The 16,859-nt window shown below is 41.4% G+C and overlaps 1 protein-coding gene across 1 annotated transcript in view; it reads right to left on the reverse strand.

Annotated features, from left to right (window-relative positions):
- Window positions 1-16,859, reverse strand: part of KIF13A (kinesin family member 13A) — a 203,509-nt gene that overhangs the window by 119,675 nt on the left and 66,975 nt on the right. Inside the window, exon 3 of the mRNA XM_044917454.1 lies at window positions 3,417-3,429. Within this exon, the coding sequence (XP_044773389.1) occupies window positions 3,417-3,429 (13 nt within the window). The remainder of the gene's footprint in view (window positions 1-3,416; window positions 3,430-16,859) is intronic.

The raw sequence follows: 16,859 nt of genomic DNA on the forward strand, positions 1-16,859 counted from the left end.
TTATTTTTGCTATTTCCTGTCCATGTTGCCTTATCTTGTAATACACCTCTTTATCTTTGATTGTGTGCCAGACATTGTATTTTTAAAATGGTCTGTGGAATCTTTAGAGACTTGGGATTACATTTGCTTCTGCCAGGTGCCCATGGGAACCTCCATTCTAGGATCACTCTGATCCAATTTTAGTGCTTGAGACTTCAAGGATCACACAAAGAACTTATAACCACATGGTAATCCATGTGAAGGTAGGTTTACTTCTGTTTCATCTTTATACCTCACCCAAGGCTGCATCTCAATCTACTCTGCCAACCCAAAGTATAAAGAGTTTACCAAGGATTCCACCTCTGGTAAACTCTGAACTCCCAACACTTTTGTCCTCCTAGGCTCCCCAGATCCCATGAGGCTGTCAGAAACACTGCTCTGCCTTTAAGCTGCTCTACCTGAATGGCATACACTCAAAAACCAGGCTCACCTCTCTAAATTTCCACCATTTCTTGGATCCTGATTTGGTAATTCTTCACTAACTTGGAATTTCTCCAGTGCCTTCAAGCATAGGTTTTTAGTATTAGTTTCAGTCCTAGCTGTCCTCAGATCTGCAGAAGTCAGAATGAGACCCTTCATCCTATGATTTCCACAAATATTTTGCCTCTTGTGGCCTTTAACACAATTGATTTTATACTAAATTGTGCCTATGTTCTCTACCCAAGGAGAATTCTCCTGTTTTCAGGAGGATTTAGTGATTCATCACTTACATATAACACCCAGTGCTCATCATAAAAAGTGCCTTCCTTAATGTCCATCACCCAATTATCCCATCCCCCACTCACCTCCCTCCATCAACCCTCAGGCTTATTCTCTATTACTGAGTCTCTTATGGTTTGCTTCCCTCTCTTTTTTTTTTCCCTTCCCATATGTTCATCTGTTTTGTTTCCTAAACTCCACATATGAGTGACATCCCATAGTACTTGTCTTTCTCGGACTTATTTCGCTTAGCATAATACTCTCTAGCTCCATCCAAGTCATTGCAAATGGTCAGATTTCATTCTTTTTGATGGCTGAGTAATATTCTATTGTATATATCCACATCTTCTTTATCCGTTCATCAGTCAATGGACACTTGGAGTCTTTCCATAGTTTGGCTATTGTTGCTAATGCTGTTATAAACATCAGGGTGCATATACCCCTTCAAATCTGTATTTTTGTATCCTCTGCGTAAATACCTAGTAGTGCGATTGCTGGGTGGCAGGGTAGTTCTATTTCTAACTTTCTGAGGAACCTCCATACTGTTCTCCAGAGTAGCTGCACCAGTTTGCATTCCCACCAACAGTGCACGAGGGTTCCCCTTTCTCCGAATCCTCATCAACATCTGTTGTTTCCTGTGTTGTTAATTTAGCCATTCTGACAGGTGTGAGGTGGTATCTCATCATGGTTTTGATTTGTATTTCCCTGACGGTGAGTGATGTTGAGCATCTTTTCATGTGTCTGTTAGCCATTTGGATGTCTTCTTTGGAAAAATGTCTATTCATGTCTTCTGCCCTTTTTTTAACTGGATTATTCGTTTTTTGGGTGTTGAGTTTGATAAGTTTTTTTTATAGATTTTGGATATTAACCCTTTATCAGATATGTCATTTGCAAAAAAAATCTCATTGTTTAAAATCAATGAAATTTCGTTTATGTAATCATCATTAACACTTTTCCCCTTCCTGTCTGCTGTCAATGTTTACAGTTTCTGCAAGAAAAGACCTTGTTTATTTTAATGTCTTTTTTTCAAAATAACACTCTATTGTGTCACTTATTTCAAGACCAGCTTTATACTTCTCAGATGTGCCTTATGACATGCATAAATACATATATTTAAATGTGGTGACTTCACATTGATTTTATTTTGAAAATTTCATGATACTTCTTAGGAACTATCAACAGAACACTTAAGGAAACCACTAAACTCTATATACTGAATAGAAAATAACCCAGAAAATCTTTATGTATAAAGAAATTAGTGATTTTTTTTTTAAATGTATTTTTGTGCCCTTATTTCAGTGCTTTTCCTTCACTAAGGAGCCATATATCAGATTGCCTAGGATTTCATTGCCTTTTTCTGTGGGGAAAGAATTAAATGCATCACAAGGTCGACAGTCTGTTCTGAAACTTCTAGGACCAAAAGCAAGGGAAGGAAAAGCTATTTAGGGGAACTCACATCTTTGAGTAGCAGAGACACTTTTTTGGTTGCAGCTTTTTGGGACTATGTCCAAATCAGTAAGTGCTCAGGGAGAACCTTCTAATTCCTCAGGGTTGGCCAGAGGCCAGTGCTTACATTTCTATAACATCATATATTTCCTCTTTCTTAAAAGATCTCATACTATTTATTCAATATGAACCTTCCTTGCTGGAGTTGAAACTTTTAGTGCCAAGGACAATTCCTGTATTGCCTTCAGTAAACATAAAGGATAACATTTAACATTTTGGTGGGTTTCCACTTCTAGGAGCTAAGCTAGATTTTCCTTTATCACCTGAGAGGCAAGTAAGCCAAATCTACTCTAGAAGCCTTACCCTCCCCAGCATGTCTTAGATTCTGACCATGTAATGGGGGCTGGGGCTGCTTAGCCTGTCTTGATTCCATCTCAGAGACCAAAGTTATAACCAGCATTATTGGTCAGGGACTGGTTGAATTTATCCTTCCTTTTGGCACTAAGTGTCCCTTTGATACCCAATAAAATACTCACCAGTAACAAAATCAGCTTTCAGTTATTCATGAGTTGATCATTCAGATCCCCTCCTTCTCATATTCTTTTTCCCCACCTACTCTCTAACTTATGGGTTACTCCCCTGGTAAACATGCCATTGAAGGCTGCCCAGAGCAAGGAGAACAACTCCAGTCAGTGGACTTTGTGAGGGGCTAGAAACTCTAACAGAGCACACAGAGTTGGTGGGCAGCTAAAACACTATCTGAACGTCTGGAGAATTTCCCTGATACCATCAACTATTCTTGGTAGTTCATCTGTCCAGTCAACAATCATTCCATGATGTTACCAGTTTCGTCTTTCCATTTTCTAGGTGGTGATACTCTACCGTCCCAGCTTCTCCACTTACCCAATGTGTAAAATAAGACACACCATTCACTCTCTGAGCCTCATTTCATCATCAATAAAACAGAAACAGGAAGCTGACAGCTTCGTTCTGAGGACCAGAGCATTAATTCTAAGAATGAAATAATGTATGAAAGTGCTTTGCAAATGTAGAGGAGCATTCTAATTTTGTGTCATTACTGACATAAATTGTTTTTTCATGGTTTAAGTTTTAATTAGAATGCCGATTTTTCTTCTCAATGGGAGAGGTGTTCCACATGGGTTACTGTGATGGATGAAGTCCTGGATATTTGCACACTTAGTATGCATGCCAAATTCCGCATCACTGCTTACCTTGGGAGGTTTCCTTAATGATGGAAACAAAAATTCAGCAGCAGAAGTAGAAAGGGTTGTCAACACAGCAGCCACATCAGAGGGAAGCAATGAAAGAGAAAAAAACATAAGGGAAACTCAGCATTTTGATAACATGATCTGAAAGGTACTCTATTTTACAAAGATGAAAAGAAAAATTCACTTTACTGCCTGCAGTGATAAACTATTATATTTGTTTAATGGGGTACCTGGGTGGCTCAGTCGGTTAGGCATCCGACTCTTGGTTTCGGCTCAGGTCATGATGTCAGGGTCATGGGATCAAGCCCCGCGATGGGCTCTGGGCTTGGAGGGGAGTCTGCTTGAGATTCTCTCTGTCCCTCTACCCCTGCTCCCCATGCCCAAATGAATAAATAAATCTTTAAAATAAATAAATAAAAGCCATGGTTCTCAAAAAGTTTCACGTATTTCAACACCGAAGAGAAATTTCAGAGCAAGTTATATCCTTCGCCCACTACCAGCCACACATGCACTTTTTTAAACTTTAATTTTTCCATTTCTCAAAAATGACTGAAATTACCACCTGGAGAAAACTCTGAAAAGCAAACAGTTTTCAAAGTAACAAACCAGTAGGCTGAGTTGCTCTGCAAATGTTTTCCATGTATACCAAATTAAAAAGCTGAACTATGATTATGCAATGCGATCCTTTGACAGTTCGTAGCTTTCCTGATGTGGTTGTTTTTAATCAACCTCCAATATCATCCATTCATAAACTGTGAAATTATTGTGAAGTAGAAATAAGGGAATTTTTCCCGTGGCTTTATTCCTTCTTCACAAGGAATAAAATCTGGAGGATAACAAAACGGATTTTCAAGCACGGAGGGCATGGAAATCAAAAGGTACAGGCAAAAATAGCACGGTGACCTTTCTCCAGCACTGGGCCCACCACTCTGCACAGAGCTCTGAGGGCCCTAGATAAAACCCGGAGCTCAGCAACAAGGGAAGAATGTCCATGGATTCCCAAATCAGGTAGACAACTCTGAAGGTCTAAATCTAGGGAAAGAAAATCATGACATTCCTATAATGATGAAGCTGGAAAATCATCTTGGAATTCTATGACTGAGCTGAAAGGATCCCTTAGGTCATTACCTCAGACAGTTAGGCACAATGGGAATGTGGTTTTTAATCTTCAGGTTTTAGAGGGGAACCCTATCTAGAAAAACTGGTATCTCTGCCATCAAGTAAGTCTCAACATTCTGTCTACCCTTTCAAACAGGATAAACATTTATGAATGTTATAAGAAAAATGCACGAGTGCTTTTAATCTAAGAAAGCAATGGGATCTTTGCTCAGTGCTTAAACTTTTGAGGTTTCTGCCAAGAAATCTTCCTTAAATGGAACACTGCTCTGGAAGGCATCTGTTCTGAGCAGGTAGAACCATAATGAAAACATCATGCACAGTACTTGTGACTAAACCTTCTCTTATTTTATTTGCTTTACTTTTTAAAAGCCATTTAAATCACTGCTTTATTTAACAAAGGACAGACAAGTCACTGGGGTTATAATAAGGCAATCATACGAAACAGCATGGACCCAGTTAATAAAATAAACATTCCACATTAAGGCTACGATGAGTCATGCAACCTAATGGGGTAGAATGTGCTAATAGGAATCCCAGGGATCTCTCCGGAGTTTTCCTGTGCCTCCTTTATGCACAACTGTGTCATTAGCAGCAGCAGCAGCAAAGAACAGGTGCTGGTCTGTAACCAGTAGTATATTTACCTCCTGAGCTAACAATAAAGCTATCCTATCTTCACTGACATTCCAATGTGGTTTTCCCTATTCTTCTTAGGAACCAATCTTATTTCAGCATTATAAATATTTTTAAAAATACATCCCTTTCACTTAGAAAGACAGCACATATGGGAATGGCAATATGGTTCTGCTACCTTTTTCTGTATTTCTCAGGATTGTTTAAGAATAAACAGAGAGGCACCTGGATGGCTCAGTCAGTTAAGCATCCGACTCTTGTTTTCAGCTCAGGTCTTGATCTCAGGGTCGTGAGATGGAGCCCTGTGTCGGGCTCTGCGCTGGGTGTGGAACCTACTTAAGATGATCTCTCTCCCTCTTCCTCTGCTCCCTCCTCCCCTCTTCTCCCTCTCTTAAAAAAAAAAAAAAAAGGAAAAAAGAATGGAGACTGGGGAGAATGGGGAAAAGGGAAGTCACTAAATGGACTTGATGCTATCCAAATTTACTCATCATTTAGTTTAGAACAAAGACCCTTACTAAAGAAGGAAAAGCAAGTCACTTAGTGTACTACAACTATACTTTGTTAATTGGTAAACCTTTCCTGAGATGTGAATTAAGAGTCCAGGAACTAAGGTCATCCTAATTCAGAACCATGATTTACTACCCCAATCCCCAGAGGCTACATGACATTCTCTGGTAGTTGTGAAGAAAAAATTTTCCAATATAAGTAATACTTATACTATAACTAAATATAGTTTGCTATCCTTTGAAAAAACTAATACGATACTACAATGTAAAGATAAAACTTTTCATACATACATACGAAAAAGGATGAATAATATAAACCATCTATCAAACATAATCAATATTAATATTTTTAAAAATTAAGGCCTCTGTTGATTGTATCAATGAAGTCGTATCAACAAAGAGTTTCCTCTAACCCTCAGTAAGGTCCGGCCTATTACAGATACCGGGATACCGGCATGGCTCAGAGAGAGGCAACATCCTTGGCCAAGCAAACATTCAATCAACCACAAAGAACATCCCTTCAAACAGACCTCACTGACCCACAGGCATAGGCTTGGCTGCTGACTCATCAGAAAGTGGAGCATTCCATGGACACTCAGGGACAGGTCTGTGTACCAACCACAACTCTCCACTGTCCACCTTCTCATTCATCTTCAAAAGAAGTCCTTGTTTCTAATCATGTGATCCTCTGTAAGTTATCATGAGATTTTTTGAGTGTGTATTCCAAAGAAATAAACTGAACACAATTTGACATTTCAGAAGCCAACAAGGTTGTGTTTCTAGATCCCAGGATTTGGAGAGAAAAGAAGGAGGTGCATGCTGGACTGGCACTCAATTCACCCTCAATAAATGTTCGCCATTCTGTATATGGTCTCTGTGTGCCAGGTCACCTGAGGATCATATGCAAAACTTACAGAATGAAATACAACAGAATGAGGGGGTTGGACTAGAATGTCCCCAATCTCGTCCTGCTCAGGAACTGTTTCACAGTAATATATAATGTTAGAAACCCTGGTGGGAATTATTTGAGCCATTTCATAATTTTGTATGGTCCATGAAGAAGGAAGTGATTTTTAAATCAAATGTACTATTTTCAATAAGTATATCATTTCACAAATTTCCCTAACGTTTGTTATATGTGAAAATAAATTTTGACTTCTCTCCACTTCCAAAAAAAAAAAAAAAGAAGAAGAAGAAAGAAAGAAAAAAAGGAGGTGCCATGATAGTAGCTCTATTCTGCAAAACACCAAAGCTGCCTTTCTCAGGATAAGCAAGTCAATGGATCCCTTCAAGGTCGCTCACACCAGGTACATTCACCACGCAGTCCCTGTCATTTCCATGCCTTCACGCCATATCTGTCTCCCCGGTTTGCCTGAACAAATTTCCCCACTCTCCAAGACATGGCTCAAAGCCCAATTCAACTATTTCAATTCCTCAAGCATTGTTTGAGACCACCTTGGCCTTCACCACCGCTGACAGGATACCCCAGGATCTCTATGGTCAACAAAACAGCTTAGCACTTCCTGGCACACATCAAGTACTGTAGCCTTCAGGAATTCTGTCTATCTTTTAATCTCATGTATCCTTAAAATTTTAACTCCCTGAAAGCAGAGGTCACGCCACATGCTACTTCCATGACCTCCACTCCCAATCCCACATACTCATACAGAACTGAAGGCATTACAACAACTCAGAACTAATTTTTTACATTATTGAGTTAAACATAATCCAGATGTGAAGCTTTTCTTCAGAGTACCACCACAATCCCAAAATTTGGGGGCAAGACTGCTTGCGTTTAATAGTAGTGAGGACTTCAGAGATTGTTAGAAAATGTCGCCTGTTTCCAATGACTTATTTAAAAATAGCTATTTCTCTAGACCAGCATTTCATATAGAGAAGTTCAATCGGATGTTAACAAGGGTCAAACCCTCAAAAGCTTCGGACGTCAACTAAGTTCAGAAAGGCAGTTTGGTAAGACTAAAGGAGATACACACATGGAAACAGGACTGTAAAGATAAGGTGGACCTATACTGGGCCAGGTCTTGAAATGAGGAGCTGGTCCTTAATTTAGTAGGCAGTCCAGACATGGGAAGTTTAACACACACGTGAAATAAAGCAGTATAAATCGCATATGACCACAATAACCCTATATAGCTATAGTTCTTTCCTCATACCTCTCGTTGGAAGATTTATGGGACAAGGCGCCTTCTGTCCATTATTCGCACCCTATCAACTATAGTTAGCTACTCAGAAGTTAGATGGCCAAAGACCCCAATGTGCGTGAGCCCTAACACGAGTCAGTGCTTCAGGAGACATGACGGATCAGGGTCTTCTTCTGAAAGAGGAATTTATCTTCCATGTGTTAACTACTTTACTGACTGAATGTCAGAAATGGCCACAACCTCCATCTGAAAGATACACAGCTAGATGATACCCGACTCCTGAAGATGAGTCCAAGGACGTGTATTTCACGAAGTCCTTGATCACCTCTTCCACTCTCACACCACTCTGAGTCACCTCAATTGTCCAAGTACTCTGTTCACCAGCAAGTATTTACTGAGTATTGATTCCTTTGCTGCAAAGTACAGGTACTTTGAGGGATATTCAGGGTAAGGAGGGATGCTCTCTGATCCAAGAGGGTTAACATCTTGTGAGAGAGACAGATACATATGTGTATAACTGACCCTAGCGGACTGTAATTAAGTGTCCCGGCACAGACAGGAACAAAGCTCTATTCGGTCAACAAATATTTAACACCCACTGTGTGCTACTTTGTTATAGTACAAAAATCAATTGGATATGTTGTCTTTCGAACAGTAAATGGAACTTACATACACACATCACAATACAATGTGACGTGCACAGCAGGATCAGTTGAAAAACAGGGGAAGGTTCTCAGAAGAGAAAACCCGAAGGGTAACTGAGAAGGCTAAAGAGAGTCACCAACCTGACAAGGCAAAGCAATGGCATCCCCATGGGGGAACTCTGTGCAAAAAGCATCAGAGCACACAGCCCACTTGAAGACCAGAGAATTGTAGGCTTGTTCTGTTGCCAAACACAAACAGAGATGCTGGGACACAGGGTGCTACGGGATTGGGGTTTTGTCAAATAGGTGGGTATAAAGGTTCCTCTTCAACCAGGATTTATTGTCTGCGGCTTGAAGAGAGGTTTACATGCCTGTGTACCAACAAGTTAATATATCCATACATTTAAAACATATAAGAAGCATGTCTATGAATTATAAAAGCAGAAGGGGCTACATACCCATTGTGAGGAGCCTTTGAAACCTATCACAAGAAGAATGCGAATGTCAAAAACATCAAATTCCATGACGAAGGCTGGTTTGAAAGCTTTAAAAACGAGTTAGCAGATTAAAAAGCTCACAGGAAGCTACAGCAAAATTTTGGAACACACAAAGAAGCCGACCCATTCAAGGGACGTGTTACCAATCAGAGCAGACTTTTGCAGACTTTTAACACCAATATATCTGGTTTGCTTTGGAAGAGCATGTCTTCTAGAATCTCTTGGGTTTAAGATCTATGTTTAATATCATTTTTCAGTTGTGCTTCTCTTAATCCCCTATTCCTATAAGACTTTGATCTTGCCACCTATGGATTTTGCTAAATGTAGTGCTTTTCAGGAACACAAACCCTGGCAGTTGGTGAGAGGCTGCTATGGTTCCTTGGAATGACCGAATAGGGCCCAGGTTGAGTAGGGAAGGATGTAAAGTCAGGAGGAGGATGACAGACTGGGAGAAAACAGAGAGGTGAGAAACCTGTGGTCTGGATAAAGGTAAAGAGCAAAGATGCTGGAGGGTGGGAAGAGAAGATGTGACAGTCAATGAGCGAGATGTAGTATGTCAGGGATAGAGTGTGTTTCAGGGTGTTAAACTCTGACCTGGTCATAGCAGTACACCTGTGAAACAGAACAGCCCTTATTGGGGTGCCTGGCTGGCTCGGTCCATAGAGCATGCTCTTGATCTTGGGATTGTGAGTTCAAGCCATATGGTTAATGGTATCAATTAGAGCCATGTCTGTGCCAAGATCTTTTATAAATATAGAGGAGAATCTCAAAGGAGAAATGACTTTTACGTGCAGGAAAGGGATGGTATGGCAGTGTGGCATGAGGAGGATGCAAACTACCACTTCCCTCGGGAAGGCAGGAAACTGAGCACCTAGATGCACTGGGAGCAAATCTTAGGCAGCGAACAGCTGAAACAAAGTTGGAGAGCACAGGATAAGTTCAGGGAGTAGCAGGTAGACCAAGGTAATGGAGAGCAATAAAGGAGAAATAACACACAGCGACCCAAGTGCACAGAGCACTGGGGGCCATGCTGACGTTGACTTTCCAGAAGCAACTGCGATGGATGGTTTGTGCAATGAGAATAACACGGCTAGATGTGTTTTAGGAGGGGGTGAGGGAGACCCCATCAGAGAGGGCAGCAGAGAGGTACATACCGATGACTCCCTAAGGGGCACCAACCATAGTGTAAGTTGACACCACTGCAAAGGCAAGAGAAACAGTAGAAGGGAAAGGAGAGAGCAAAAGACATTTTGAAGGAGGACTTGGTAAGACCCGCTGACTGGCATGCCCCACCCGCCCAGCCTCCCCGCCATGACTGCAAGGAGGGAGCCACTGCTGGGTGCTGCGGGGTGATCGCACACAGTACTTCATCCAGACCTTAAGGCTAACCTCAGGAGAAGGATGGAGGCTAAAACGGCTCTAATTATCTTAACGTTTAATATGTTGTGAGTTTAAAATTCGAATTCCAAACGCATGTGTAATAAAATCCCAATAATCCGAATATTCCTTTACAGAAAACAACTTCTTCTAAAAAAGTATCGGTCCACTTAACCTGCTTTCATTTGCCATAAAACTCAAAAAAAAAACCAACAAAAAACCAATTCATTTTGCACTGGAATGGAAAGACTTGTGGTTTGATTTTTTTTTTCTTTTTGCTATATTTGCACTACATCCTTATGGCATGACTACGTGGAATTTCTTTCTTTTTTTTAAGATTTTTTTTTTTTTTAAGTAATCTTTACAACCAACGCAGGGCTCGAACTTACAACCCTGAAATCAAGAGTCGCACGCTCCACTGACTAAGCCAGCCAGGTGCCCCTGGAATTTCTCTAAGTAAAACAGGATAGCGGTGAAGGGTCAGGACTGGGAGCCAGACAACTCTAGCTCTGCCACCATCTGTCTATGTTGACGTTGGGCAAGTTTATTCAACCCCTCTGAGCCTCAGTTTCTGTCTATAAAATGGGGATAGAAGAGCATTCCTTCAGGACGAAGGATGACATGCACTGCAAGGCTAACATTACCCATTAGCGCACAGTCTTCGCTCAATAAATGTTAGATGCTAGTGCTGTTGTTACAACAAACAGCCTTCCAGGATGATACACGCAAAATACCAGCACAGCTCAAATCCGTTTCATCTAGGAAAAAGTTACTGAGAGCTGAAGAATGAGCGCATTTTTTTTTTTTTGGTGATAGAGAAAATTCATGATGTTAAAAATAACGCTCTTCAAACAGGGAGAGCAGAATGCTGATAACTGTCAGAACACAACTGACAGATATATGGATGTCATTACACTCTCTTAAAAAAGTTCAAAATGTTTTCAGTGTTCAGAAATTAGTTTTAGAGAAAAAAGAATCCTTAAGCATTAAATTGAATACAACATGTACTGAGTCCTAGGCATCTTTGCTGGTGAGAGAAGAATGCCTGGGAGGGTCGGCAGCAGTGAGGGCCAGGTGGGAGGGGACCCCAGACTCTGCAAGGTGCCCTGCCGCTCTGTTTACTTCAGTGATGGTGGACCCCAAGGGATGCGTACCACCAATGCCACAGTGATTTGTGCCTATAACACTTCTAAAACAGGATTTTATCCCTTAAGGGAAAAAAAAGTGTTGTTTGGGGTTTTTTTTAAAAAACATGTATAATAAAGGAAGGAAAAGAATAGAAAGAAAACCCCTTGGAAATAATTAGATAAACATGTGTAAAGTTGGACACTTTCCTAAGAACTAAACTATATTAATTTTCTAGAAAAGAATCAAGAGCAGATGCATGAGCACCAACCCTGGAGCCCACTTCATCAAGCTGATCACAACCGACGTCTGTCCCGGTCCTGCTGCCCTCAACTACAGGATGAGTAAAACTCCCATGACAGATGGCAAAGTGGCCACAGGAACAATGAGGTAAATTTTTAAGAGAGTCTTTATTAAAAAATGACCTCGTATTTAAAAACTTGTCATTTATTTTCTCAGTCTATTAAGTAATGGCTCTTCGCCATGCCACTCGCCCAAGGACCAGGAAGTACTGTTGAAGCACTAGGAAACTGGCAGTAAAAGGGCAGAGGTCAGCAGGAGAACCGGAACTCAAAGAGGCAAACAGATTTGGTTCCCTTTCCTAAAGTGGCCATTTGAATTTTCAAGTGAGTACCAGTGAGATGCGTCCTGGAGGCCAGGATGAATATTTACGGTTCACTACGGAATCCACTGAAATAATGAGACAGGGGGATTTTAAAACAAAACAAAAACTGCCATTCTGTTAGTCATTGTCCAAAACATCTTCTGCAATAAAGACGATCAACTTAATAACAGAAGCAATAAACTTCTGAAAGAGGGTAATAGCAAAACCTTACAACTACCACTGGAGCTTTCCTATCAATTCAGGTCTTATAAAATTAGTGGTACTACTTTAAAATTGTGATGATTCCAAAAAATGTTTTAGGGTTATAAGAGTGTGCAGATATGATATAATAAAATGCTAAATTTTTAAATCGTTTTCTTTCTGCACAATTGTGTATAATCTGTCTGCCACCTAGCAAGATGTGACTTTTAACGATATAGGCCATACCATTTCCACTCAGCAGGAAGATATGCAGTGGGGACTCTCTACTTGGAACTGACTAAAGCCCGTTGGTGTGCATCAGATGGCTGGCAAATAATTTGTATTCCGTGCAGTCTGGTCAAAGGACCCAATCGACCAGCCAACGGGTTACCAACCTCTCCTAATACTAGGTTCATCTCTGCTATAACACTAGTAACTGTAAATATGCTTCTAATAAAATTTTTGCTGGTTAAGATTATTTTTTTAACAAACAAAATTAAAGGCATTCAAGTTGAGTCTACAATCTACAAAACCCAACCTTAGAGGAGGGGAGAGGGCTAGAGGTTGAACCAATCACCAATGGCCAGGGATTAATCAATCCTGCCCTCATCAATCATAATGAGCCTTCATAACATCCTAACAGGTGGGGTTCAGAGAGCGTCCAGGTTGCTCAACAGCTGGAGGTGCTGGGAGGGTGGCATATCCAGAGCGGACACAGAAGCCGTGCGCCCCTTCCCATGCACTTTGCCCCATGCATCTCTTCCATCTGGCTGTTTGAGCTGTATCAGGATAATAATAAACATAATAAACTGATAACCTAGTAAACAGATTGTTTTCCTGAGTTCTATGAGCTTCTGTAGCGAATTATCACACCTGAGGAGGGGGCTGTGGGAAGCTCCATCAGTCAGATGCGCAGGTGACAACCTAGGACTCACACTGGTATCTGCGGGGGTACGGAAGAAGAGGGCAGTCTTGTGGGACGGAACCCCTAGCCTGTGGGATCTGACAATGACTCCAGGTAGACAGGTGTCAGAACTGAACGGTACTGTAGGACACAGTGCTAGTGCCCACAGAGAACAGACAACTGGTTGGTGTAGGGAAACCCTGCCACATTTGGTGGCCAGAGTATTGAGAACGGAGTAGCAAAACACAGTCGTTCCCTTTCTCGTGGTTACTACCTGGGCCAATCTGGAAATATCTCCCAGCCCCATGCTCCTCACAGTGCAGTCAAAGGGTGGGTGGCGGTCCATGAACTCTTACCAGTCCTGGAGGAGTTAAGAATCTCCTCCAAGGTCCTGGCCATTCTCCACCTCCTTTAGAAGTAAAATGCCACGATGCCGTCCCTCCTCCAACACTTACAAAGGTATCTGTCTCTGATGGATTGGAGTTAAAAAGCAAAAAGAAACGGATCCTTTGGAAGTTTGGTTTTTTTTTTTTTAATTGCTGCCCAGAAGCCAAGTAGAAATTTCAGAGGAAAGTATCATTTCTAAATAATCAACTGGTTAGGGCGCCTGGGTGGCTCAGTTGGTTAAGCGACTGCCTTCAGCTCAGGTCATGATCCTGGAGTCCGGGGATCGAGTCCCGCATCGGGCTCCCTGCTCAGCAGGGAGCCTGCTTCTCCCTCTGAGCCTCCCCCCTCTCATGTGCTCTGTCTCATTCTCTCTCTCTCAAATAAATAAATAAAATCTTAAAAAAAAAAAAATAATAATCAACTGGTTAATAAAAAAAGATTACAATAAAATGCAAACCTTGAGGTGAATACACAAGTATATTCATAGTAGTTATTAACCCAATACAGTGATGCTCCTATGGTCTACATGTACCTCCAAAATGAAAATGGGTGCACAAAGCAATGGAAAGTTGTACAAGTGATACATGATTTCAGGTCATCACTATCATCAATAACAGCTTCCCTGCCTTTTTTTCTAATATTGTCAAGGAAAGTCACACCTGAGTTGTTCCTCCTAACAAAACGTGGCCAACTACAGCTGTGGTCTAAAGCCTCCAAGAAACCCCTGGGCAGGGGCACCTCTGTGGAAAACTCTTCACCGAGCTCTTGCCCCACCCTCATCACCATAGCTGCAATTCCCAGCCGGGCAAAACCTGGCACACTGGGTTAACCAAAACAAAACCAAGCAGAGAAAACATGGCTTTTGGGCAATTTCCTCGCTGTGTCTTCAAAAGTATCATGCAGTGAGGCTTTTAAAAAAAAAATGCAGCACAAAGCACCAATTCTTAATTTAAAATCAAGAATTAAGCACCTCTGTGAGGCCATTCTCGGGCTAATTCTCAGTCTATCTGCTACTAATAGACTTGATCTTTCAAGATGTGGCTGGAAAGAAACATCCATTTAACTATCTGGTTTTACTCTTATTTCCAAGATTAAGTCTCCATGCATGTGAGTTTGTACCGTGAGCGCATACACTTACGATAGTTTGCTTATGATCACCGAAATTTCCTACATTAGGGAGTCAGAGCCAAACACCATGCTATACGCAACAGCTTCACAAAAGCAGGGATATCAGCCGAATAATCCTAGTGGGACAGACAACGGCATGGTATGAGTCGTGTACGGCAGGCAGGGTTCCAGAAGCAGGGCTCCCATTCTTTGCCCCCACCACTTTCTCCTGATGGGACCTTGGATGTGGGGGCTAAATGAATTAATATACGTGAAGCCCTTAGAGATATCAGGGTTACACAGGTAATTCACGAATCTCCCACCTTCAGCTGTTGGTTGTACCTATAATCTCCTTCTCTCCACTTGCCATAGAAATAGCCGCCGCTGCTGACAACAGATGCTGGTGGACTTCGAGAGCCTCAAGGACCCACCGCCTTGAAGGCTGTGGGGCCAAGACACCGTTGACTCAGTAGCCCACATACACTGTCAGATGTCTGTGCAGGACCACTGAATTTCAAAGTCACACTGGGTCAAAGCATGAAGGCGGGAAAGTTACAATTCCAGTAACTCCCATCTCTGATACGGAAGAGGTTTTAGGAGGCAGGATGGCATCCCTCATCCCTATCTACAATACAGACATGGGAGCTGCTTATAAGCCCCTGGCAATAATGTGTTCGTGACAAAAGCCATACCAGTGGCAAGCATTCAGGGCAATGTGATTCTATGAGGAAGCATGAGGGGTTTTTTCACCCTTCATCATGGACAGGACACTAAAGCCCATATGTATCTAATAGCATTTCAGGCAGGATCCATGGACTGATTTTAAATTATATTCAGCCTCAGCACTACAAAGAAATGAGCTATCAAGCCACAAAAATACATGGAGGAAACTCAGATGCATATTACTAGGAGAAAGAATCCAATCTGAAAAGGCTACATGCTAAATGATTTCAACTCGATGACATTCTGGAAAAGGCAAAGCTATGGAGACAGTGAAAAGATCAGTGGTTGCCATGGGTTGCTGGGGTGGGGGGAGAGGGGACAAATAGAGCACAAGATTTCTAGGGCAGTGACAATATTCTGAAAGATAGGATGGATATATGTCATTATACATTAGTCCAAACCCATAATGTACAACACCAAGAGTGAACCTCACCTAATATTAATTACACACTTCGGGTGATTACGACGTATAGGTTCATCCATTGTAACAAATGTACCGCTCTGGGGCAGGACGTTGATGCATGGCGGAGGCAAGGGGTATATAGGAAATCTCTGCCTTCCTCTCAATTTTGCTGTGAACCTAAAATAGCTCTTAAAATTTTTCTGATTTAAAAAAAATTTTTTTTTTTTACCTAAGCCAAAACAAACAAACACCTAACCACACTGCATGTGTAACCTCCCTGTATACAATGCCTGTCACCATCCCAGGGCAGAATTGGCTACAGGCAAAGTCTGAGACTGATTAGTGGTTTCAGACTGCTAAAATAAGGTCGCAATCATGCTACAAAGTCCCTGAGGACAGCTGCCCCATGTGGATCATTTTTATTACCCCCCTACTACTAAATAGCATTTTCTTTGCACGTACTATTTACATGGTTGAAAACAAACAAATCTTTTATCCATTAGGCAAAGTCACATCATGGACCTCATGAACAATATTATGGTGGAATTATTGAGAATTAAATGCTCTCCTCAAAATTATAAAGGAAATCTGATTATTTGTGGAAGATGCTGAGAGATTCAAAACAACAGGAAAGTGCTCGCTTCGGCAGCACAGATAGGAAACAATCGGTAAGTCCAAGTAAATTTGACAGGTGCAGAAAATGTCTTTAGTCTAACTGAGATTCCAAGATATGAACAAGAGGCATTAAGTTTAGCAGATTCTCTCCCTAATACAATGCTGAGAATTATGAGTAAATGAGCAGTAATAGTACTGCATTAGCAACTTAGTTCTCGCCTTCAAAAGGCATCAAGAAAAAAGGGGGAAATCTGTTCATCTGTTACATAGACTAAACTCATAATCTCAGTCGGATGAGTTTTTAATAAAGCCACCATTATTAATCCAACCCTTGAATGGGCCAGACCAATCTCAAATAGAAACACACAATTTTCTACAGCTGGACACTATGCCCATCACTTCATGGGGCTGCCACCGGGCTTGGTAAGGATGTCCCCAAGGC

The sequence above is a fragment of the Neomonachus schauinslandi genome, chromosome 8 (genome assembly GCF_002201575.2).
Source record: "Neomonachus schauinslandi chromosome 8, ASM220157v2, whole genome shotgun sequence".
In the NCBI taxonomy this organism is placed as follows: domain Eukaryota; kingdom Metazoa; phylum Chordata; class Mammalia; order Carnivora; family Phocidae; genus Neomonachus; species Neomonachus schauinslandi.